Source organism: Schistocerca americana, chromosome 2 (assembly GCF_021461395.2).
Source record: "Schistocerca americana isolate TAMUIC-IGC-003095 chromosome 2, iqSchAmer2.1, whole genome shotgun sequence".
NCBI lineage: Eukaryota > Metazoa > Arthropoda > Insecta > Orthoptera > Acrididae > Schistocerca > Schistocerca americana.
This window is the reverse complement of record NC_060120.1, coordinates 726,458,586-726,483,347: the sequence shown is the minus strand read 5'-3', so window position 1 is coordinate 726,483,347 and position 24,762 is coordinate 726,458,586. Positions and strand designations below refer to the sequence as shown.

The following is a 24,762-nucleotide window of genomic DNA, read 5'->3' as shown; positions in this document are numbered from 1 at the left end:
AGACAGTACTGATTCAATTTCATAAGCCCTAAAGACTCTTGTGTCAAACATCCACTTTTCTGTTCATCATAGGTTATCATCACTGATACTTTTCATCTTGCAAACTGGATTATTTGTGAGAGTTGTTATATGGGAATAATGTGTTACATATGTAGTTTACTGCTGTCTCAATAAGTTTGTGACCACTTCTATGTTTTGCACATTCTCTATGTGATCTTATTTTATTCTCTATTCTTGTATTACCAGCCCTACATTGAAGTCTCCCACCAAAAAATGGTAGTCCTTTTTAATCTTATCTAAGATTTCTTGAAGTTTAACAACAGCATGAAAATGATAGATTGCCACTCACCACATAGTGCACCCACTGAGTCACAGACACACAGTGTGAAAAAGAATGCTAGACTTAGTCATTCATTAGATGTAGAAAACTCATACACATTCACACAGGCACAACACACACACACATGATCACTATTGTCTGCAGGTGCTAAGATCCAACTGGCAGTGAGACTTTAATGCCCACAGATGACAATGGTCATATGTGGGGCGATTTTTCAAAACTGTTTACAGAACGCCATTGAAGGTTGACAGTTTGACAAATCTGGAACTGTTATGCAATTATTCTACTTCCCAAGGTAAGAGACAAGCAAGACATAAAAAAGGTGATAGACATATGAGACTCATGTTCCTAAATGGAAAAAAAATCCACTAAAATTCTTCCCCATGAAACATGGACACTGCAGTGGGAAGGCTGTGTTCCTCGGTGAAGCAGATAGCTGAACTGTAGGTTCAACAGGGTGTAAGAGGTATCTATGAAGAGATCAGCCTAATGCATAAACTCAGTGCTCAGGCCCTGGAGGACCCACTGATAAAGAACAACCACCATGTCATCCTCTGCCAATGGTGACATTGGATGTGGTATGAAGGGAGTATCGTGTCAACATGCTACTCTCCCATACACTGTCAGTTTTCATGACACAGAGCCACTACTAATCAGTCAAGTAGCTCACCCTGTTCCAATCCTTCAACCAAGAAAAACCCATGGAGTATTGGGAATCAAACCTGAGTCCCCTGCATAGCTGTCATCTGCACTAACCACTCAGCTAAGAAGGCTGAAAGTCAGACTAATACATGGTTCCTAATTAGGGGCAGCAGCCTTTTTCCGTAGTTACAGGGGGAAGATCTGGGAACATTGTTATTTGACGCTGTTAAATCAGGAGACAGATGATCTGTTATGTCAAAATGTTAGGATAAAAATGGTAGGTCGAGATTGCTAAAATTCTTTTACTGATTACTAGTTTCAGCTCAACTGATGAGCCATTTTCAGATCAATCACAAATCATTACTTAATTCAGTGTGTCTGGTCTCTGATACACACTGAATTAAGCAATTATTTTTACTGATCTGAAGATTGCTCGCCAATGAGCTGGAACTGTAACTCGATAAAGGAATTTTAGCAGTCTTGAACTAGGATTTTTATCCAAATGCTTTAGAGTCTGGATGATTAACTGATCTACTTTTGTAATATCAGTTAGCATGGCATTGCCTTGTTGGTTCTGTGACATGGCTGAAAGCAAGAGGAAACTACAGCCATTACATTCATGTTTAATAGTCCCCAATTTGGATCTGTGGGTGAGGACTACTCAGGAGGACTCAGAAGTGGCAACAAACCAGGTGTTCTGCATGTTAGTGCATTGAGTGTTAAGCCTGTAATCACTTTGGTAGGTTGAAGAATGTGAAATGCTGTACCAGGAAGATAAGGATTTATGATCAGGTGAGTAGGGTTATCAGCACAAATTCAAATATAGACAAGTAAGACTAATAATCAGCAAGAAAGTTGTGATGCAAGTAAATTACTGTGAACAGTAAAATGCATTCTGACTCATAATATGGGGAATGGCCCCCAAAACACAACAGAACATCTCTGACCTGAAGTACACTCTTCCCACTTGATGGGCTAAATGCCACATTGGGCCATTCATGCACTCAGTGCCTTGCATAATTTGAAGAGAGGCAATGTTGTGAATCATTGGACAACACTACATGTTGCATTGTTGTGCCTATGTGATACTGTGTTGAAGTATCATATACAGGAAGCTGTTTGATATCTGTAATAAGGAAGCAGTTGTAAAACAAGAGCTTCCATATAATGTAAACAGGTAGATAAAAAATCTACTCGTCAAGCAGCAGCAGGAGAACACGCTTATAAAGGTATTTAAATTTGCAAGCTTTTGGGGCCAGACACTCCTTCTAGCAGAGGGGCTGAAGGGGAATGAAGAGGGGCAAAGGAAAGGGACTGGTGAGGTTTAGGAAATGGGGAGAGTTCAGGAAAGTTACCCAGAATCCTGAGTCAGGGGAGACTCACTGGACAGGATGAACACCTTTATATGTGTGTTCTCCTGTTGCTGGTTCATGTTTTTATCTATCCAATTACATTACCATTATATTTTTATAAATTGATTGATTTTATTAAGAGCCTCTTCATTCATCAGAGACACTGAGAACAACAGAAATTGTGATGCCCAAAAAAGTACGGGGAGCATAAAATTGCAGTCTGTTAAAAAAAGAAAAAACAGAACTTAAGGAAAAATGATGAAATACTGGGTGATCAAAAAGTCAGTATATATTTGAAAACTTAACAAACCACGGAATAATGTAGATAGAGAGGTAAAAATTGACACACATGCTTGGAATGACATGAGGTTTTATTAGAACCAAAAAAATACAAAGTATTGCTAGACGCGTGAAAGATCTCTTGCACGTGTCGTTTGGTGATGATCGTGTGCTCAGCCGCCACTTTCGTCATGCTTGGCCTCCCAGGTTCCCAGACCTCAGTCCGTGCGATTATTGGCTTTGGGGTTACCTGAAGTCGCAAGTGTATCATGATCGACTGACATCTCCAGGGATGCTGAAAGACAGCATCCGACGCCAATGCCTCACCATAATTCCAGACATGCTTTACAGTGCTGTTCACAACATTATTCCTCGACTACAACTATTGTTGAGGAATGATGGTGGACATATTGAGCCTTTCCTGTAAAGAACATCATCTTTGCTTTGTCTTACTTTGTTATGGTAATTATTGCTATTATGATCAGGTGAAGCGCCATCTGTCGGACATTTTTTGAACGTTTGTATTTTTTTGGTTCTAATAAAACCCCATGTCATTCAAAGCATGTGTTTCTATTTGTACCTCTCTATCTACATTATTCCATGATTTATTCAGTTTTCAAATTTATACTGACTTTTGATCATCCGGTATATTAAAAAGTGAGAAAGCTATCGCAAAGCAAGGGGGACTGATCCCCTTTAGCCACATACAATGCATGCATAACAGTGGGCTGACAAACTGATACTAACATGAGCTTGTGAACTCAAGGGTGAACCTAGGTAGTAGAAAGAAATGGCTGAAGGTTTGAATCTGAATGGGCTAATGAAACAAGACATACAAGAAAGACACATCTTTAAAATGAAAATCATGGTTTTTAATATAAGAAGATAATGTCAAGCATGTCAACTGACAATAATGGACACAAGACAGAAAAATTATCAAATCAACAGAATGAAGAATGCAGGCTAGATGTATCTAGAAACTGAAATAAAGCTGATATAAAGAGGTAATAAAAAAGCAAAATAGTAATATTTTTGAGTAATATGTAAGGTCACTGTGGAAATAATGTTAAATTAAATTTCATCATCAAGTAATAAGATCACTTATAGTGGTGTTTAGATGTCCATGAATAATATTAATATAGAATAATGTGTATAGATTCTTTAAATAACCTACATATTAAATAAATATTCACACTGTCGCCATGCGGCAAAGATACCACAAGGAGGTATGACCATCTCACAAAGCTAACAGAAGATCGGAGGTTAAAATAACAATTACTTTATGTGTCTCATTTGTTTTTCACTGATCTCAGCATCTTTTGAGCTAGTGTGAGATAGACATACATAATTTTGGTTTCAGTATTGTGTTAAGTAAAAGTTATAATATGTGGCAGTCACAAGTTTTCATCCTACTAATGAGCCATGTCCTAATTTCCTTCTCCCGATGTGGTGAGGACTTGCATTTTCAAATGAACATTTTTGGAGATGAAGTCAACACGAAGAGAGAACAGGCACCTCAGCCATGACTGTTGTGCATCGTTGGGGAGAAAAGGTAAATACCAAGCCACATGGCAAAACCAAAAGGAATTAACATTTATTCCATGTCCCAGAACTGCCACAATGTTCTTAACATGCTCAAATCTATGCCTGTGCATGTTTCTGGGCAGTCAATTTTTGGTACTGCTAAATGATAATTACTGCAACTCTGGGCAATACTCATTATTTATCTCCCAGACCTCTACATCTGCTGACCTACACTAGGACATTAGCACTGAGGAAGAGTTAGCATATTTGTAATAATTTAAAATAATTACATAATTTTGTAAATTTTCCATCATATTAATTGTTATTTTTCTCTTTTTCATGAATAGGATCTACATTATCGCAATGAGGATGGAAATCGCACATGTGCAAAAGATTAAACATAAACAATGCTGGAAGGAATGAGAAAGCCAACAAAACGGTAGAAAAATACACATTCCATTGCATACATGAGTGTGCTTAGTAGCATCTCTGCCAATAGTGATCATAGGACCTTTCCTAATCCAATTCCCAAATTGAAGCATTCTTGTAAGATGTGTAGACATTTGCACAGTAATTTAATTTTAGGGAGAGAAGTGTGAGCATACAGTTGAGTTACAGTGACAGTGTATTTTGATACATGTTAGCAAGGCACCACTGAGTAGGTTTTGTATTGGTATCTGCAGTAGCTGCCAGACAGATCGCGGGAGGCGCACATCGGCACGGCGCGCGCAGCAGACAGAGCTCACGGCCACCATGAAACAAGTGCTTCCAGCATCGCTCTCCAAGCAGTCTGCTCCAGCGCCGTTCCCTCCTCCCTTTCCCCTGTATGACGAGACGGTGGAGGATTGGGACGCATATGAACATCGCCTTTGGCAGCATTTCCAGGCGTTTCATGTTGCCGATGCGGAGGTATGTCGTGCTCTCTTCTTGTCTTGGATATCTCCCTTGCTGTATCAAGTTTTGCGGCAGCTAGCGCCGTTGCAGGAACCCTCATCCTTGTCTTTTGATGCATTGTGTTCATTGCTGTCTTCATATTATCGCTGCCGCCCGCATGTTGTGGCGGCTAGGGTTGAGTTCTATCAATGCAAGAAACAGCCCCATCAGTCTTACTGGGCATGGGCCGCTACCTTACACGGTCTTAGTCGCAAGTGTCATTTTGTCATGGAGCAGTCGCGAGAGTCGTATGCCCACGTTATGGTACGCGACGTCATTGTTCGTTCGGCCCCTGATAGGGAGGTCTGGCAACGGGCCCTGCAGTTAGAAGACCCTTCCCTTGAGTAAGTTCTGTCCATTGCTCAATCGTATGAAGTCTCTCACACCACAGGTCAACAGCTGGAAGCGTGGTGCGATGTCACGGCGGTTCATGGTGGCGCATCCACGTCCACTGTGTCCGGGGTGGATGACGTGCGAGCAGTACAATCCGGCCGTTACGGCTGCTCCCACACGGCGCGTAAACAGAATTCCGGCCACCGGCCCCTGTTGCCGTCCTGTGCATCGTGCTATACACATCACGATCAGTCAGAGTGCCCCCAGCGTTGGGCTGTTTGTCGCAAATGTAATAAAAAAGGTCACATTGCTAAAGTTTGCCGCTCAGTCTCAAAAGAATCGAAGGAAGCAGGTACAGAGGACGTGGACGTTGACATTCAGGAAGTTTCATCGGGCCAGGCTCCCGACGCATCGGCACGCAAACTCTTTATCGAGGTGTTGGTTTGGTCGCGCCAGTTACAAACTGCAAGTAGATACGGGCATGGCAGTTTCGTTGTTGAATGCACAAACTTATTCCGACCTTGGATCGCCCCCGTTGGCGCCAGTTTACCGGCGTCTACGCGGTTATGGTAAACAGTTCATTCCCCTACTGGGTCAATTCACTACCGATGTGACTTACAAATCAGTCACTTGGCCTATTACTTTTATTGTTGTCAGTGATGCGAGCTCCGCTAACCTTTTTGGCCTGGATGCCTTTCAAGCTTTCGGTTTTTCTATCGTTGACACCATACAGTTGGTCCCCGAAGACGTTCCCTATCAATCATTGGAATCTTTGATCTCAGACTTTCCAGATATCTTTGAGGAGGGCCTGGGGCGTGTTTCAGATTTTGAAGCTCACTTAACGTTGAAGGCGTTGGCTCGCCCGCGTTTTCTACGCGCGAGGCAGATCCCCTTGGCTCTCCGCCCTCAGGTAAAGGAAGAGCTAGACCGGCTGACAGCCCTAGGGGTCGTTCTTCCCATTTCTTCTAGTGAGTGGGCTTCGCCCCTTGTTATTGTAAGGAAGCCCTCGGGAAAATTACGTCTTTGTGGCGATTTCAAGGCCACCATTAATTCCCAATTGGTGGTGGACACCTATCCTTTGCCTTGTGCTGATGAATTGTTCTCTGCCATGGCGGGAGGCCAATATTTTTCGAAAATCGATCTTTCGGAGGCTTATCATCAGATACCACTTGATGAGGATTCCAAACGGCTGGCAGTCGTCAACACCCCGTTTGGCCTTTACCAATACCAGCGGTTGGCCTTCGGAATATCCAGTGCCCCAGTGATATTCCAGCATTATCTTGAGCACGTCACGTCGACAATCCCTCATTGTATTAATTACCTGGATGACATAATTGTCACAGGCCGCAGCACGAAGGAACACTTGGACAACCTTCACACCCTCTTTCTCAAATTCAGGTCTGTGGGCTTGCATTGCAACCTGTATAAGTCAAACTTCTTCCAACCGTCCATTGAGTATGTGGGCTACACCATCTCTCAGCACGGCATCCAGCCATTAGGAAGTTTGGTCCAAGGTATCGTCGACCTTCTTCGGCCTGCTTCGCTGAAAGAGTTACTAGCTTTTTTAGGCAAGATAGCCTATTACCACCGGTTCATTCCCAGGGCTTCCACCGTAGCCCGCCCCCTGTACTGCCTTCTGCGCAAGGGTGTTCCTTTTGATTGGTCGCCTGCATGCGAGCGAGCGTTCACCTTGTTGAAGGGCCTCCTCACGTCAGCGCCTTGTTTGGCTACTTTTGACCCCCATAAGCCGTTGGTCCTGGCTACAGATGCTTCGCAGTATGGGGTGGGGGCAGTCCTGGCCCATCGCAATGCAGACGGTTCCGAGCAACCACTGGCGTTTGCATCAAAACTCCTAGTCCCACGCAAGCCCATTACTCCCAGGTCGAAAAAGAGGCTTTGGCCATTGTCTACACTGTTATCAAGTTTCACCCTTTCTTGTATGGCATGAAGTTTCAGTTAATTACTGACCATAAGCCGTTAATATCGTTATTTGGGCCTGCCTCTCAGATTCCGGATAGGGCGGCCCACAGACTACAGTGCTGGGCCTTGTTCCTCTCTAAGTACCATTATGACATTCATTTTCGCCCTACCGGACAGCATGCCAATGCCAACGCTCTTTCCCATCTTCTGGTGGGCCCGGATCCTACGTTCGATCGAGAGGAGATTATGTGTTTTCATTTGGATGTGGCATCCCACCAAGTGGTTGATGGCTTCCCGATCACTAGTTCTCGAGTGGCCAGGGAAACGGCAGCTGACCTGGTTCTCCAGCAAGTAGTTCGCCTCATTCAGCAGGGGTGGTCATCTTGCCCTCCAGGCCGGGCCTCGGACCCTCTTCATAATTATTTTATTCTACGAGACCGCCTCTCGGTCTTGGAAGTTCTCCTTCTGGCTACCGATGATACAGCTCCTCGCGTGGTTGTTCCTGCAAGTTTACGAAGGGAGGTCCCCACGTTATTACATGTGGGGCACTGAGGTGTTTCCCGTACTAAAACCTTGGCTCACAGACATGTGTATTGGCCCGGTATTGACAGAGAAATTGAGCACCTGGTGGCCGCCTGTTCCCAGTGTGCGAGACAACAGGCATCTCCCAGGGCAGCGTTGTCTTCATGGCCACCGGCAACCCAAGCATGGGAACGTGTTCACATCGATTTTGTGGGCCCGTTTCTCAATGGCTTTTGGCTCATTGTCATTGATGCTTATTCCCGATTCCCATATGTGGTTCGCTGCTCCTCAACCACTTCAGAAGTTGCAATCCTGGCACTAGCCAAAATCTTTTCTTTGGAAGGTCTGCCAATCACCCTGGTCTCGGACAATGGACTGCAGTTTATTTCGCAGACCTTCCAGGATTTTTGTAGGCGCTTTGGTATTCGGCACGTTTGCTCTCCCCCCTTCCATCCACAATCGAATGGGGAAGCCGAGCACATGGTGCGCACATTTAAGACGCAGATGAAAAAGTATGTGCACGAATTTCCTGCAGAGGAAGCATTGACGTTTTTCCTGACGGCATACCGGACCACACCAATGGGAGAACACAGCCCCGCAGAGCTCCTCCATGGGCGCCAACCTAGGACTCTGCTGCACCTCCTCCGGCCTGGTCCTCGCCAGTCTTCACAACACGGAGTACCTGGCTTTCCACTGGGTATGTTGGTCTGGGCCCGTGGGTTTGGTCGCAATCCACATTGTATACCGGTGGTGGTCCTGCGCTGAAATGTCCGCGGGCTCTATACCTTGCAGGCGGGGGACCGGGTGGTATGTCGTCACCAAAATCAGCTACGTCCGCGTTTGGGCACCCACCCTCCGACCTCTCGGACACCGGCTTCCCCATTGCCGGCACCCGTGTTGGTTTCTCAGGGGACGTTACCGCCTCTCCCCGCTGTGACTCGGCTGCACTGCGATGGTTCTCAGCCTTGGCAGCCTTCAGTAGCTCCAGCACCACCATCGCCATTGTTCAAGATGCCCCAGCGAGAGCCGGCCCCCCTCGCAGGCCCGGTTCCTCAGGAGGCTGGTTCACCTGTGGTCGTCCCTTCCCCATCATCCTCGCCACTGGGTCTTGCCCCTCCCGAGGTGGAACAGGATCCGGAGTTCAATGGTTTGTCGCCCGTTCTGTCCCGGGCTCCGGTGGTGGGACGACGGGGGCCTCTTTGTGTGGGTCACATCCAGCCGTATTCGAAGGTTCCGGCTCGAGGGTTGGCAGATCCCCTTGACTCCGGCCTTCCAGTGGATGTGGAGGTCATGGCTCCTGCCCGACGCTCCACCTTCCGATACAGTGGATCACAGTGGCTTCACCCCCCGAAGGAGGAGGAGTGCAGTAGCCACCAGACAGATCGTGGGAGGCGCACATTGGCACGGCGCGTCACGGACGGTAGTTGTCGCAAGTAGAGTCCCGTCCACCAGAGGGCACGCGAGAATTCGGACGCGACCTCTGCTGGTGTAACAACAACAACAACAACAACAACAACTCAGGCAGCACGGGCCATGTCCAGTCAATTAACATCGGGCCTGCCTAGGACTCAGTCCCGGTCTATGCTAAGTGAAGTGCTACGTAAACGTGAACAGTGTTACTACAGTATTCTCACTATTACAAACAGAATACATCATTTTTAATAGTATACATTTATTTTGTCATTTTGTAAAAGTATCAGAAATTGAGCACACATGATAGACACACCATTGCCAGTCCATTGCAGGATAGCCAGACACGAGATGTCACCAAAATGGATGTGGCAACAAACTAAATCAAAATTGAAAATGTTGGTCGCAGTGACAACAACCAGTTACATTTTTCAATTAACATAGACATAGATGATAGTAACATTACCATTCACAATGATACAATGATGAGAGTAAATAAGACAGGGTCACAATTTTCTCCAGGGAGTATTTTTGCTCCTGGCGAAAGTGTAAGTCTGGCACATTGTAAATGTGATTGGACAGGATGCAGTGTGCACACTGGAAACCCTCATCATGATGCAAATGTTACAATGGAATTTAAACAGTTTCAGTGATTCTAAGAACAAGTTTAAGAAAGAGCAAAAACAAATACTGTAATGATGTACTGACAAAAAAATTTTATGAGTTTTCAAAACAACAGACATAATACACAAAGGGAATTACTTGAACAGAAAAAGCAAACTCTTGATCCTTTAAAAACTGACATAACACAACAGTTCAATGACTTGGCAAAGATTTGCATGTTTGTCTTTCAAATGAATTATCAGATATACTAGTAAGTATTGGGAAAGACTAAAAACACAACTTCTCAGTGATTTGTCACAAGATACAGATAATTTAAGCCAAAACATATCATTAGTAGGAGGAGCTATCTGAGGCTTGGACAAAAATGCAGTAGGAGCAGTAACAATTGTACCAGAATATAGATACACTCACAGGTCCTGTTGACAGGTTGCAAACAGTGTACAAAGGCCTACCTGAACAGGTGGAAGACCTGTCATTGCAACTAAGTAGCAGAAGTTTAAATACTCAGTTCATGAGGAAGGAGCAAGAAAGGATAGATAAATACATCAAGGAAATAAAGGATAGAGCTGAGGCTGGTATCCTAGACCAAGGCAGTACCCTGGTGCCAAAGGTAGTCCACAAACACAAGAGTTATGTAGATGTGATCAAGGACAATGAAGGTACAGAAGGTAGCACTAAGAGCTAAAATAGATCACAGGTTGGAAGCTATGGAGGAAAAATCTCTGACTAACATCATTAGAAACACTGAAAAGGAAATGGAACATTCAACCTCAAGCCATCAGGTGTCGACAGACAGGATAGATAATCCAAACATCTATCCACACTTAAATCCTAACCAGTCAGGTGAAATAGATTGCAACTATAACATACAGCAGGCGCTACTGACTTCTTTCCCTGTCACACTGAAGTATTTGGAATATGATTTGATACATCAAAACAATACCACAATGGCAATGGACAGTGCTGCACACTTTTCTACTTTCATTGTGGGTGAAGGTTTATTGCAACACAGGCAGTTTCTGAGCGAACAAACCCAGTCATGTTCATAAGAGCCTTCCAGAACATTTTGCCAAGGAACTGGAGTGAAGAACAGAAGATACACTTTGTGGTAGGTCATACACAGAGTGATGTCTCGCTATGGGCCATTGACATGGCAGAAAAATGTTACATCTACGAACAATTTGAAATTCCTAGACAAGTTTCATCCAGTGAAGTACAAGCAAGACTGAAGCATGAAGAGTTTAACCTGGTGCCATTTAGAAGTAAACAAGGAGGGATCAGAAGATACTTTGAGAAGTATCTGAGTGAAACCCATTACTGGACAAACCCAATATCACATGTAGATGTCCTAAAAATTTTAAAAAGTTGACTACTGGATAACATATATGAGAAAGTAATGACCGTTCCTGAGGACAGTATAGAAAATTTCCTCTCAATTGTTGATTCCATTGATCTTACCCATGAAGAGAGACCTGCACAACCACAAAGTGACACCATGCAGGTAGACCCCACACAAACTAACGAACAACATGTTGGAATGGCTATAACAACCAACATGTCTGGCAACCATATCCCCCTCACAGCAATACCAACAGGAACCAGTTTCGTAATGGAGAGGGACAAAAATTCAACCAAGGACACAAAAATAACCAAGGGCAGACTTTCAATCGGTCAGGATTTAATGGCCAGAGAGTTTATAGTCAGCAAATGTACAACATGTCGTTGACTGGAGGCAATGACCTGAATGGCAACTGGCAATGGCAGAACACAACTGGGTGTCAAAATAATCCGCCACTGCCTGACTATAATCAGTACAATCAAAATTACATTTTGAATAGTGCCCAGGGACAACAAAATTTCAAATTGAGAGCTGCACTGGATACTAACTGGTGAAACCAGATGCAGAATGTGCATGTACTTGAGGTTATCCATAAAGAGGAGGTAAGTGCTCAGGGTAATTCAGAAAACTTGAACTGGTCCAAATAGGCCCCCATTCAATGATTAGTAATAGGGGTGAGGACACAGAACTAGTTAAAAGCTGTTTCCTTAGATATGACAACTGCGGTGATATCAAAGATGACCTGTGTCAGATAGATATTACCAACTATGTAAATAAAAATGAAGACACAGTAAAGGCAATAATAAATAAACAAATACTTGCTTTAAGAGTACTCACAGCATTGTACACTGGAGCTAGAATGAATATAAATTCACAGGGTCTGTCTGACCAATTACAAAAATGACGACACATACTGATACTTCCAGTCCGAAACTGTAAAATCTAAACAGCTGTAGAAATTAAGTCTGAAGGCAGAAAATTGTAGGACCAGAATATTAAATTAATTTTTGTCTTGTATCACTGACACCATCCAGAACAGAGCCAGAGGTGTGTTTGTTTACCTCAGGATCATGTTCACAACTTTATATTACACACTCACAATGTTTGGGAACACTATGGCATCTCCAAATGCCTTAGTAAGATAAGCACTTATTGTTACTAACTAAATTTAAGACAAAATGTTCTGCACGTAATACATAAATGTGTTCTATGTCAGAAGGCTAAGCATACAAATAAGTCAAAACTAATTGAACTACACCCAATATCGACTAAAAGACCCTTGGAGATAGTTTCTTTGGACATGTCTGCACCATATACTCAACGGAAAGGAGGTGTAAGATATGTAGTTGCACTATATGATATTTTCTCAAAGTATGTCAAATTGTATGCTGTGTGGTCAGTGACTGTGAGCACCATCATCAGAAGGATTACAATGGATTATCTACCCATAGAAGGCAAGAAGGAAATACTGTTGACAGACAGCATGTTGGAAAGAGTTCATGAACACTCACAACATTAAACATATACTTGTAACCAGGTTTCACCCAGAAGCAAGTCCCAGAGAGAGAATATTTAAGGAATTTAACAGATTTACCTGGACTTACACCCCTCACAAATACATAAGTGTATCAAATACATTACTCCATTCCAGCAAGTTGTTAATGATCTCCCACACAGCTCAACCAGCTTCATACCTACAGAATTGCTGTTTGACGAAAGACAAGTAGAAAATAGGGATAAACTTCTATTCAAGTCCCTAAGAAGGAAGTATCACATGAGGAGAAAATATGTCATACACTGGTTAGAACTGAAGAAAAGATAGACTATGGAAAACAACTCTATGATAGGAAATTAGGACACACTGTAGAGAACCATGTGGGACTACAAGTAATCCTTAGGACCCATCCAAAATCAACAAACTATGGCAACTTGAATCACAAGTCACAGCTACCGTACACAGGCCAATTTGTTTTATCAAAAATCCATCACCCAGGCCTGTAAGTTAGTATACTTAAACAATAAGGAATAAGGGCTCTACCCACACAAAGATTTACACGAACTTGTGCACTAAACAGAATTTGACACTGATCAAGCATGGCTTAGAGGAATGTACCATATGTAAGTTTATGATCTACTGCCCACTTGAATATACTTATTACAACTGATATTTAGTGTTAAGGAAAGATTTCATTTTTGCCTATTTCATTTGGGTTGCCTAATTAGGATTTAAGTTTTAGCTATATAGGATTTTTTTCATATATTTACGGGCCCATGAAGCTCAGAAAAAATGACTCCTGCTGAGCACAAAAATTATTTGAAACTGTACTGTTTAAAGACACAGTATGTATGCAATTGAGATGCAGTATATGTAGCAGTGAGGACAGAACTGCATACATGCAGTAGCTACCTTTAAGGTTGACAACCTCCACACATGTGCACAGCTCAGCGTAAGCCAACAAATCATTGCCTGACAACGATCATAGCTTAGCAAAGAAATGCCATGTAATCTACACTTAGAGAAAACTTTATAATATGACTTCACTACTAAGGAAATAAAATGTCTACACTACAGAAATGAAATGATCATGTGGCACTGTTGGCCAGAAGGCCCCTTCAGGGAAGTTTGGCCGCCAGGTTGCCAATCTTATTTCAGGTGACACTACATTGGATGACTTGCGAATCAGTGATGATGGAATGATTCACTGACACTGAAGTACACTGTTCAAAATTGATGATGACACTTGTATAATACAATATTGTACTGTCAGAATGTATCAACAGATAGTCATCACAAAGTAAGTGGATTAACACAAGTAGGTAGTCATGAAACAATGTGCTCAATAGTTCTCTCGTGATGAAGGAAAGACTGCAGTGGGAGAGTAAAAATGAATGCTTCTTCCTATCCATAAAATTTCCTGTAGACCAGTCGACAAATCCTAGTAAACTTGTCAGAGGGGTAGTTAAGCATAGTTATGTAGGTCTATCACAATTTCCTTCCTCTGCATCTGTAATGATGAATAATTGTGGATGGTGTGATGTATGAACACAAAACTTATTCAGATATATTGGTAATATTGTATGAAAATATTTTGTCAATGCTGGAAAATGAGACTGAAAAAACAACAATCTGTGTAATGTTAAAATGAGATGAACTGTGAAAACAGATTGTTCACAAATGTACATACAAAAGGGTAATCCCTGGGAGCAACAGGTGATAAAACAATAAGGTAAAAACTGAAAGATGTTATGAGATATATACAGAAGAATTTTACATAATATTAACTATCTTGTATGTATAATGTCCATCTTTATAAATGTTTGTATAATATTTATGTAAAGAAATGTAAATGTCATATGAAAATGTACAGAGTAAGAAATATGCAAACCTGATGGGTCAATATATTTTAAAATGTAAGTACTCGGGGTATTGTAACAATGATGAAATGTAAAAACTATGATGCAATGTAAAGCTGGATATGTTTTCCAGGACTGCATATGTGAAGTAATAACTGCAAATATGCTACAAACATTTTGTGAAGGTTTGAAGCCCATCATTCCATGTGTATTCCCATAAAAAATGCTTGCCAGTGCTTGGGAAGTAATAAACATTTGTATCCTCAGTGGACTCAGGTATCAACAAGACATTCTACCACAGAGAGGGTATGGAAACAAATAAAGGCATTGGAGACTTACCTTGTGCCCATTCAAGTGCCTTTGGGATGCTGAGAGTGTGAGACTGGTTCAACCACTGAAACATGTGGATTATAACAGTGGTTCAACCACTGAAACATGTAGATTATAACAGGAACAAAGTCCTGGGCTATAAATGATGAACCTCATCATCACAGCATTGATGGTTTCACTACACACAAGCCTCAGCACTCCATGTTGCAGCACTGGTTTTTCAAAATTCCTATACTTCAGGTGATGCTGATGTTCAATACAGCAATCACCAACAGTTCATACACATTGACCCATGTAGGTGCTGCCGCACTCACAAGTAATATTATTAATTCCTGGTGGGTAAACACTGGTCTGATTCCTTGCCTGTTGAGGACTCTGCCTATCTTCATAATTGTTGCACACCAGAATGGAAGCCATGCTGTATGTTGGCCCTCCTGACTTTTTTGAACACAATCATGTGTTGGTTTTCTTGCCAGTGTTGACTTGTGTGTGGGGGGAGTAAACAAGGTAAACTTAGCCATGAACACAAGTTTCAGTAACCTGATAGATCAAGAGTTTAAAGTACACAGAAAGGTGTAAATAGTGTAATGCACCATGACAGTGTACTGATTTTCAACAATGACATCTGCCAAACAGCCATGCAATTTATTTTATTTTCACTATCAGTTTCAGCAATTCATTATGCCATCTTCAGGCCCCATATGCACCTCTAAAAAATAATCGATATTGACATACTGGGGCCATATGTTTCTGGATATTGTGAATTTGTAGCTTAAGTACTTCCTACAAAGACTTGACATACAAATTGAGAGGTGAAAAGATATAATAGGGAGGTATGTTCATCTCAGTAAGCTAACAGAAAACTGAAGGTTAAAATAGCAATTATTTTATGTACCTCTTTTGTTTTTCACTGATCTCAGCATCTGTTGATCTTTTAAGCTGGTGCAAGAAAGATGTATGTAATTGTGGTCTCAGTATTGTGTTAAGTAAAAGTTATAATATGCAGAAGTCACCAAGTTTTCATTCTACTGCCAAGCTACATCCTAATTTCCTTCTCCCAATGTAATGAGGACTTTAATTTTTAAATGGAGATTTTCAGAGGTGAAGTCAACATTAGGAGAGAACAGCCACCTCAACCACACCAGCATTGTTGTACATCATTGAGGAGAAAAGACAAATACCAAGCTGCACACCAAAACCAAAAGGAATTAACATTTATTCAGTGTCCCAGAACTGCCACAATGTTCTTAACACACACGCATCTAGGCCTGTACATGTTTCTGGGTATACAATTTTTGGTGCAGCTAAACAATAATTACTGCAAGTCTGGACAATGCACATTGTCTCTCTCTTCAACCACTATAAAAGCTATGAGGCAAACTTGCAAAAGGATATCAATACAATGAAAATTCCTCATGAGATATTTACTAATAGAGCCACATTAGTAATTTAAGGACATCACTAATAAACACTAATATGGCTATGAAATCTTCTGTAGTGGAATCCTCGAATAGAAAGTTCTTGGTAAGCTTACCACATCAGATATAGATAAAATCTCATGCTTTCAATCACCACCATCATCACTGTCATCAGGGGCCATGACTAACTATCATGAAATTGCTGAAGCTCACATTTTTATACCCAAGTGATTGCATATAATTGCTTAGATTATATCAGTGTGACATCACGCAAATAGAGATGAGGACAGGCCCAAGTGATACTGTGGTCAGCCTCAACAGGGTCTCCCTGTTTGTGAAAGTACCAGTAGAAGGAACATTAAGATTACTGGCTGTTCATTTCTCTCTTGAAAACTAAAAATTATTCCAACATGTCCTAACTACTAAACATTTTTTATGGTGGAAATTATTACAAAATGACTGATTGAACAGCCATGGGTTTGCCACTGTCACCAGCCATTGCTAATTTGTTCATGGAGAATTTTGAACAATGAGTGTTGAATAGTGGCACCTCCATCCTGCCTGCTTTTTCAGATATATCGATCACACATTTTTAATCTGGCCACATGGCAGAGAGGCACTGCAGCAGTTTATTGACAACATGAACAGAATTCATCCAAATATAAAATTTATGATGAGTGAGGATGTAAAGTAGCCTTTCATAGGCGTGTTGGTGGAATGGAAAGCAGATGAGAGACTCAGCCATTCCATATGTAGAAAACCAGTGCATACAGATCTGTATCTCAATGGACACAGCTTTCAACAACCTACTCAAAAGATAGCTATGCTGAACACCCTAACTCACAGAGCCAGAACTACTTCAGACAAGGAGCATCTCAGCTCCAAGATGAATCATCTGATGATGTTGTTCAGAAGGTATTCAGCCCATTATATTAGGTCAACACTGGCAAGAAAACTAACACATGATTCTGTTCAGTAAAGTCAGGAGGACCAACACACAGCATGGCTTCCATTCTGTGCTGCAACAACTAGGAAGATAGGCAGAGTCCTCAGTAGGCAAGGAATCAGACCAGTGTTTACCCACCAAGAATTAATAATATTACTTGTGAGTGTGGCAGCAGCTACATGGATCAATGTGTATGGACTGTTGGTGATTGCTGTATTGAACATCAGCATCACCTGAAGTACAGGAATTTTGAAAAACCATTGATGTTAAATAACTACAAGGTTATGTTTGAACAAATGAGAATTCTGGCCCATGCTTGAACTACTGGGACTCTGTGATTAGAGAAGTGGTGCAAGTTAAGACTCTGTGATAAAATCTTTTATAGAGACGCTGGCTATGCACTTATTAATGCATGGAACCATGGACTTAATAAAGCAAAAGCCCATAGGAAGTCTTATTGTAACTACTGCCGGATGCAAGTGGTGGTACTGCTAGTGACGCTGGGCAGAGTGTGCAAGCATTATCTATGACCATAAAGGATGCCACCATAGTACACACCGTCTTCTTGATGTCACCATGATGTAATCAAACCATTGAGATGTGGTTGCTTGGGTATAAAAGTGTGAGCATTACCAGTTTCATGACAGACAGACATAGCCCTTGCCGCTGACAATGGAGGTAGTCGTCGAAAGCTTGAATTTTATCTGAATTTGATGTGGCAAGTTTACCAAGAACTTTTTATCCAGCATCAGAACTTCCTGGCAGATTAAAACTTTTTCTGGGACTGGAACTCAAACTTGGGACCTATGCCTAATGGTGAACTATTTCCCCATTACACCATTCCTTCCAGGAGCACCATTCCCACAAGGTATGCAGGAGAACTGGTATGATGTTTGGAAGTTAGAACAGAGGTACTTGTATAAGTGGAACAATAAGGATGGCTTTTGAGCCATGCATGGATAGCTCAGCCAATAAAGCACTTAACCACAATGGAAAAGGTCCCAAACTTGAGTAATGATCTGGAACACAATTTTAATTTTCCAGGAAGTTACAAATCAAGCAAACATTCTGCTGCAGGGTAAAAATTCATTCTGGAAGTAATAAACATCTTGTTTTAAAGACAATTCCAACTTATGGAAACTCTACAGGTAATTTATCCTGATTGTTCTGTGCTGGCAGCGGTTGTGAAGTTATTAGACTTCCACAGAGAGTCTCCTGTCTTCTGATTTCTGGTTTCTCTCTATCTTCCATCAGTAATGTTTCTAGTCTCTTGGAATGTCTAAAGTAAAATATTCAATTTTTGGTCATCTAAATCCTTAGAAATCAACAATATTATGAAAATGATAGATTCTACTGTCCACAAAGATAATACACTGAGTTTGAGATGAACACAATGAAACATATTGCTCTTTTGGCCAAAGCCTTTTTCAGGAAGGAAAACACACACATTCACACAAGCAAGCACACTTTATATAAATATGAACACTATCTCCAGCCATTCTGGCCATAATGCCTGTGCCTGAGCTTGTCTGCAACTGAGTGTGTCATCTTTATAGTGAGTAGCAATACATCCTTTTCAAGTGTTGATACCACAACCCGGACTTCCCATTGTTTAAGTCATTAGATATATTTTTTGTCACATTATTCTTACACTTACTTGCCAGTTCTCTAACAGATTCATATTATATGTTGTGTTATCTTACAGCACACAATGAAAATTCATATATTTACATATGTAAGAGACCAGCATCCCAAAATAACTTGAATGTGGTCTTGATAAACACAACCAAACCATTTCATCACTACCTTTGCTAAAGAGGTGATCTACTGATATTTCTTGACTACAGATGTTTACCATCTTCAATGCCAAGCCATCAACACAGAACTGGCCAGTCCATGTGTGTCATCATTATTTTTAGTTTTTGTTATATAAAACTACAAGGCCAGTTCAAGATCACATTTTTTAATCTCCAGGATCATTTAGCCTGTGCTAAAACCTGAGTATGGATATTAATGTAGACAAAGTGACTTTCCTCTGATCAAGTTTCTAGCAGAGAACAATAATGACAGCTGACACACATAACGAATTCTTTCACTATGAAATAAAGAAGCAGTTTACAAAGTTTCCATTAATAATTGATGTTGGTTAAGGCACTACTGACTGACCACTCTGCACTGCAAAATAAACTACCCAAACACTTTCAACTGACTGACTCAAAAGTTCAAACTGCCACAGGGTTCTCCCAGTAACAAGATACTTATAACTGTAACAGGAATAACACACCAGCATAAGAAACAGCATTTGAATGTGACTAGATCAGCAATAAATTAATTCTTAGTTACAGTTCAGCACTGGTATCAGCAACATGAAAAATGTTGAACTTCTCAGTTTTTGAAAACATTTAATATAATGCAGACACATGTCAGCATTTCACAAAATAACCATGCTGATATGGGAAACTTTCCTGGGATGATACTCCAAGAAATTTTAATGCGATTATTTTTTCAGGGAACACCTATACAACATGTGAAAGCTTGTAGCTGTATGAATCTTTGAACATAGTTTCCAAAAGGTTAAATCAAATGTAAAACTACAATGTTTTTGCATACTTATGGGGACTGGTTTACATTAGGAGAACCTGCTGTTCATCATAATTCAAACTGATACAAAATTTTCTTTTACTGCCTTCCATTAAAAATGAAACAATGACAACTATGTGGCAAAGTACCCTTCAAGGTATATGGTGTTTCACCTACTGATGCTGTCAGAGCATATAGAATCATGTACACATTTATATAAATATAGTTGATTACTTTATTAATGAAGTAACACAGATTAGTAAAAAAATAGTCCTTCAGTTATCATATACAGTTTCAGTGGTATACCATTTGATACAGGCACAATGATGAAATAGATATTCATAATGTTGCAAAACAATGTGAAATGGAATGAGAATGTAAGAACAGTTGTAGGGAAGGTGAACGGTTGACTTCAATTCATTGGGAGGATTCTAGGAAAGTGTAGATCGTTCATAAGGAGACAGTGCACAGAACAACTGTGTGATCCATTCTTGAATGCTAATTGAATGTTAGTTGCAAAAAGATATGAAACCAAATGGGAATGTGAGGTCAATTGTAGGGATGGTGAATGGGTGACTTCGGTTCATTGGGAGGATTCTAGGAAAGTTTAGCTCCTTTGTAATAAAATACACTCTGTATAGGAAAATTTTGCAACCCATACTTGAATATTGATTGAGTGTTTGGGATCCCCCCCCCCCCCCCCCCCCCCCCAAAGGAAGACATCGAGGTAATCCAGAGATGTGCTGCTAGACTGTTACTGGGTAGATTCAGTCCACGCTAAGAATCATTACCTGCAACAGACTGCACAATGATCCCACTACTGCCAACATACATTTCGTATAATGACCCTGACAACAAGAGAAATCAGGACCCTGCTCCATTTGTGAGTGAAACAGCAAAAATAATGACTATGGTACAAGGAACCATCTGCCAAACAGTGTTTGGTGACCTGCGGAGTATGGTTGTTGATGGAGATGGTGTTGTGGACCTTTAGTGTGACTGTGCACAAGTTTATCAAACAATGGAAAATCCAGGATGGAATGTAACAATACGAGAGAAGGAAAGTTGCTACTCGCCATATAGCGGAGATGCTGAGTTGCGATAGGCACAATAAAAAGATTCACACAATCATAGTTTTTGGCCATTAAGACCTTTGTCAGCAGTAGACACACATACACACACGCACACGCACACACACACACACACACACACACAAGTGCAACTTGCACACACGTTTGCAGTTTCAGAGAGCTGAAACTACTAGTTTAATCTTACAAATGACCTACAGAAATCAGTTAAAAGTTTCTTAAATACCAGCTGCACATAAGAACATGAGTATCCTTTTTCTTCTAATGATATTACTATGGAAATCTTGGAAAATATCTGATTGTATTGACGAAGAGGTAACTAAAATCCGCTGTGCTCTCACTGAATTGTGTCTGCTGAAGCACAACAACATGTGTAGATACAGATAAAGAAGTGAAAAATATCACACTTGAACTAAAAAATGTCTTTGATACTGTAAAAGTCTTTAATAATTTTACTATTAAGCATATTTTGGAACATTTTTGGTGGGTAACAGTAATAAAAAATGAGAATAAATGTATTTAAATAAAAACAGTCTAGGATCACATGTAAGTTGCTAAGATTTAAAATTTATCGATCAAGAGACTGGTTTTGACCACGATATGATCATCATCAGATCATTCAAACTCCATAATGGTGGCTGGAGAGAGTGGTGAAGAGCAGCCCGCTACTAGTGATTATAAACACTGGTCTTATAACGATCATATCATGATCAAAACCAATCACCTGATTAATAAATTTTAAATCTTAACAATATACATGTAATACTAGACTGTTATTATTTAGAAACTTTCATTCTAATTTGACTACTGATTATTAAAATTATAGATGGTATATAACTTTAGGCTCCTACCAGGCAAATCATTCCAGTTTTTGGGCAACTTGGTCTTTTTAAGAAGTAAAGGCACAGGGTCTCTTCCATCATTCTTCCCATGGACCTCTTTGATTTCAACACAGTCATCAACAAGGAAGTAATAAATAATAAAAGGTTTTAATTCTTCACATTCAGCATCATTTTCTTCTAAAACAGCATACAGTCTGTTCATAAAAGAAGGCACTGTAAGTCACATAAAAAAAATCAAGTACAAACTTCATCTAAATTTATTTGATTCCAATTTGCTAATGACAGAACTTAAAATGAATATTTCTTTGTTTCCAACAAATCAGATTGTGGCATATGAAAATCACCAAGGATTCATGTAGTTAATATATTTAGCAGCAGTATTACAAACAAGAAATGCAAATCATCAGAAATCTATAAAATGTTCTGTAAGCAACCTCTAGAAAAGGCTGTAAATGTAATTAAGAATACACATTTATTATACTAACGTAGACATTTCCTTTTATGTAGTAAATTTCCCCACAACATTTCAACAGTAACATCACATTATTAAAAGGATGGTAATTATGATACAAGAAACTATGATTGATAACTATTCAGCTTTGAGTGAAAGAAGAGAAAGGCATCATTTACAAAATAGTTGAGTTAGAATTCTATAACCTGTCTTGTTGCCTAAACAAAAAAATCAAATATATGATTTGGAAAGATGTTATGGGTACAGATATCAGCCAAACCACTGGTTTGATATTTATGGTTAAGAAAGATGTATAAATTAAACAGGAGGAATTTCCATGGCAGATCACAGAGATGATTTTTTTCTTTAAATTTACAATTGTACAACCTAGCAGTTGTTGTTCCACTTGTCCCTACTATTCTGTCAAATGTAGAGTGCTTTCATTCATGAGTAGGAATTTTTTGCCTTAAATGTAGAGTTACCAGATAGATTAAAAACAAGTAGTATCTAAAATTACCTCTAAATCACTTTTCTTCTTCATCTATGCAACCCACTGTGAAATGCATGGCAGAGAGTAATTTCTATTGGACAAGCCATTTTTCCATTTCTTTCCATTCCATTTGGGTTTCCTTTTATTCCTATTGCATATGGAGTGCAGGAGTAATGCCTATTAATAAATGCTCTGTGTGACTGGTAATTAGTCAACTCTTGTCTTTTGGGTCTCTACAGGTTTCATACTTAGGATGCAGTGGTATTTTCCTAGATTTCTCAATTAATATTGGTTCTTTAAACTTTGTAAGTAGGCTTCTGTATCTGATAGGGCTTTTCAATTCTGTTTTCAGTTGTTTCTCAATACAACATATTTGAAATAGTGACAAAATTAAACTTGAACAGTGCTATTGTATCTTGGTTTGTAAAGGAACTTTTGAAAATAATACTCAGCATTTCTTATTTTGGTTTTGTACTGTCAATAATATCTGGAGGGATTGCCAACTTGCTAATCACATGTTCTACAATCATAGATTGCTTCTCATACTGCCTTGTAGGCAGCAATCAGACAATAGGAAAAGACTCAAGACCTTGTTTGTGAGTGGTATTTACTTTACTATTCTACTATGTGCATATTAATCCAAGGCTTGGTTAAACTTTTTTTCTAAATCTTCAATAAAATAATTCCAAAATTTGATCTCATCATTATGTTATTTATACAAAATGTTGGCTAATGTTGCATGGTCTCCATCAGGGTGGACCAGTGCTAATTTCACATCTTAAATAGTGTAATTTCATCCAGCACATAGAGTCAGTCAGTCAAGGACATCACTGAACTCTACTTTCATTGAATGGCAGAAGTGGGGAGATGGGGCTGACAACCTTTACTGATAGTTGTTTTTATTTGCATTCTTATTGACTGGCATTTGTGAATAATGGACAAGCCCATATAGCCAAGACATGGGAGCCTGTACCCATTATTATGACCAATTTTAGCAGGCTGCTTCACAATTTCAGTCACCTCTTTTAGCTTCCTTCTAACCGCTGACTTGCTGTATTGCTAACAGAATGCTTTGTCTCTTCAGTGTAAACTATTCCACACTCACAGCTGACATAAACTCCAGGATTGTGTCATTTGTCAATAGAATTCTTCTTGGAGGAACATCTCTTATTTTCTTGCTGCGTGAGTAGGTCAGCTTGACGTGAAGAACTATTACAACAGTTCAATGATGCCCTGTGTTTGCAGTAGGCAGATGATGTGTTTTTTGTTCCATCTGATCCTCCCTTTCATTTTGTGCTGCCGTAATGCTACATATGGTTCTGTTGCTGTAGCCATTGATTCGTAAGAATACCACACTTAATAATCAATAGTATAAATTTGCTAACTTATGTTCTGGTGAAAACTGTTACTGAGAAGCTCTGGCATCTGGGATGCCACATAGAAGCATCCATCTCAGATTCTGCCCATGTCTTTGAAACTTTTAAAGATGAGAATATCTGATCCACAAACATTATAGTAAGTTTTGACATCAAGCCCTTATTCGTTGAAAGGTGGAAAGTACTGAGAGTTTGTCTCCTTTCATTTTAATTAATTCAGTTCACAAGCACATGCACATTTTAATGCATTTTACCTAAATAGGAAGGCACTAGGGCAGTTATGACATTTAATGAGGTGGATTTACAGTGACTGCATACTGCTTATCATGGTATCTAGTTGCACTGGATAATTAGAGGTGAAAGGTCTTTCATTCTATTGACTAAAATTACATTATCTGCATGTGTTGCTGCTGTGTGGGGAGAGAGATGTTGCTTGCAGAGACACTGAAGGGTCACCTTAATGGGCTAGAGTTGGGGGAAGGTAGAAGCACCGTGCTGCAGGTACAATGGCAAGGCTTGTGTGGGGATGGTTGCCACTTTTATGTCATAGGAGAGGCTTGTGGAAGGCCCGTGACAGTGGGGACTCGCCAAGCCATGAGCAGTGTCCTGCTGTTAACACACTCCAGTGTATTGTTCCCAATGCTAGCTGGAGGGTCTTCTTACAACTTT

The 24,762-nt window shown here is 40.4% G+C and overlaps 1 protein-coding gene across 1 annotated transcript in view; it reads right to left on the bottom strand.

Moving 5' to 3' along the window:
- LOC124594383 (EF-hand domain-containing protein 1-like) overlaps window positions 1-24,762 on the bottom strand; it is a 188,242-nt gene that overhangs the window by 81,470 nt on the left and 82,010 nt on the right. Inside the window, exon 6 of the mRNA XM_047132751.1 lies at window positions 21,786-21,970. Within this exon, the coding sequence (XP_046988707.1) occupies window positions 21,786-21,970 (185 nt within the window). The remainder of the gene's footprint in view (window positions 1-21,785; window positions 21,971-24,762) is intronic.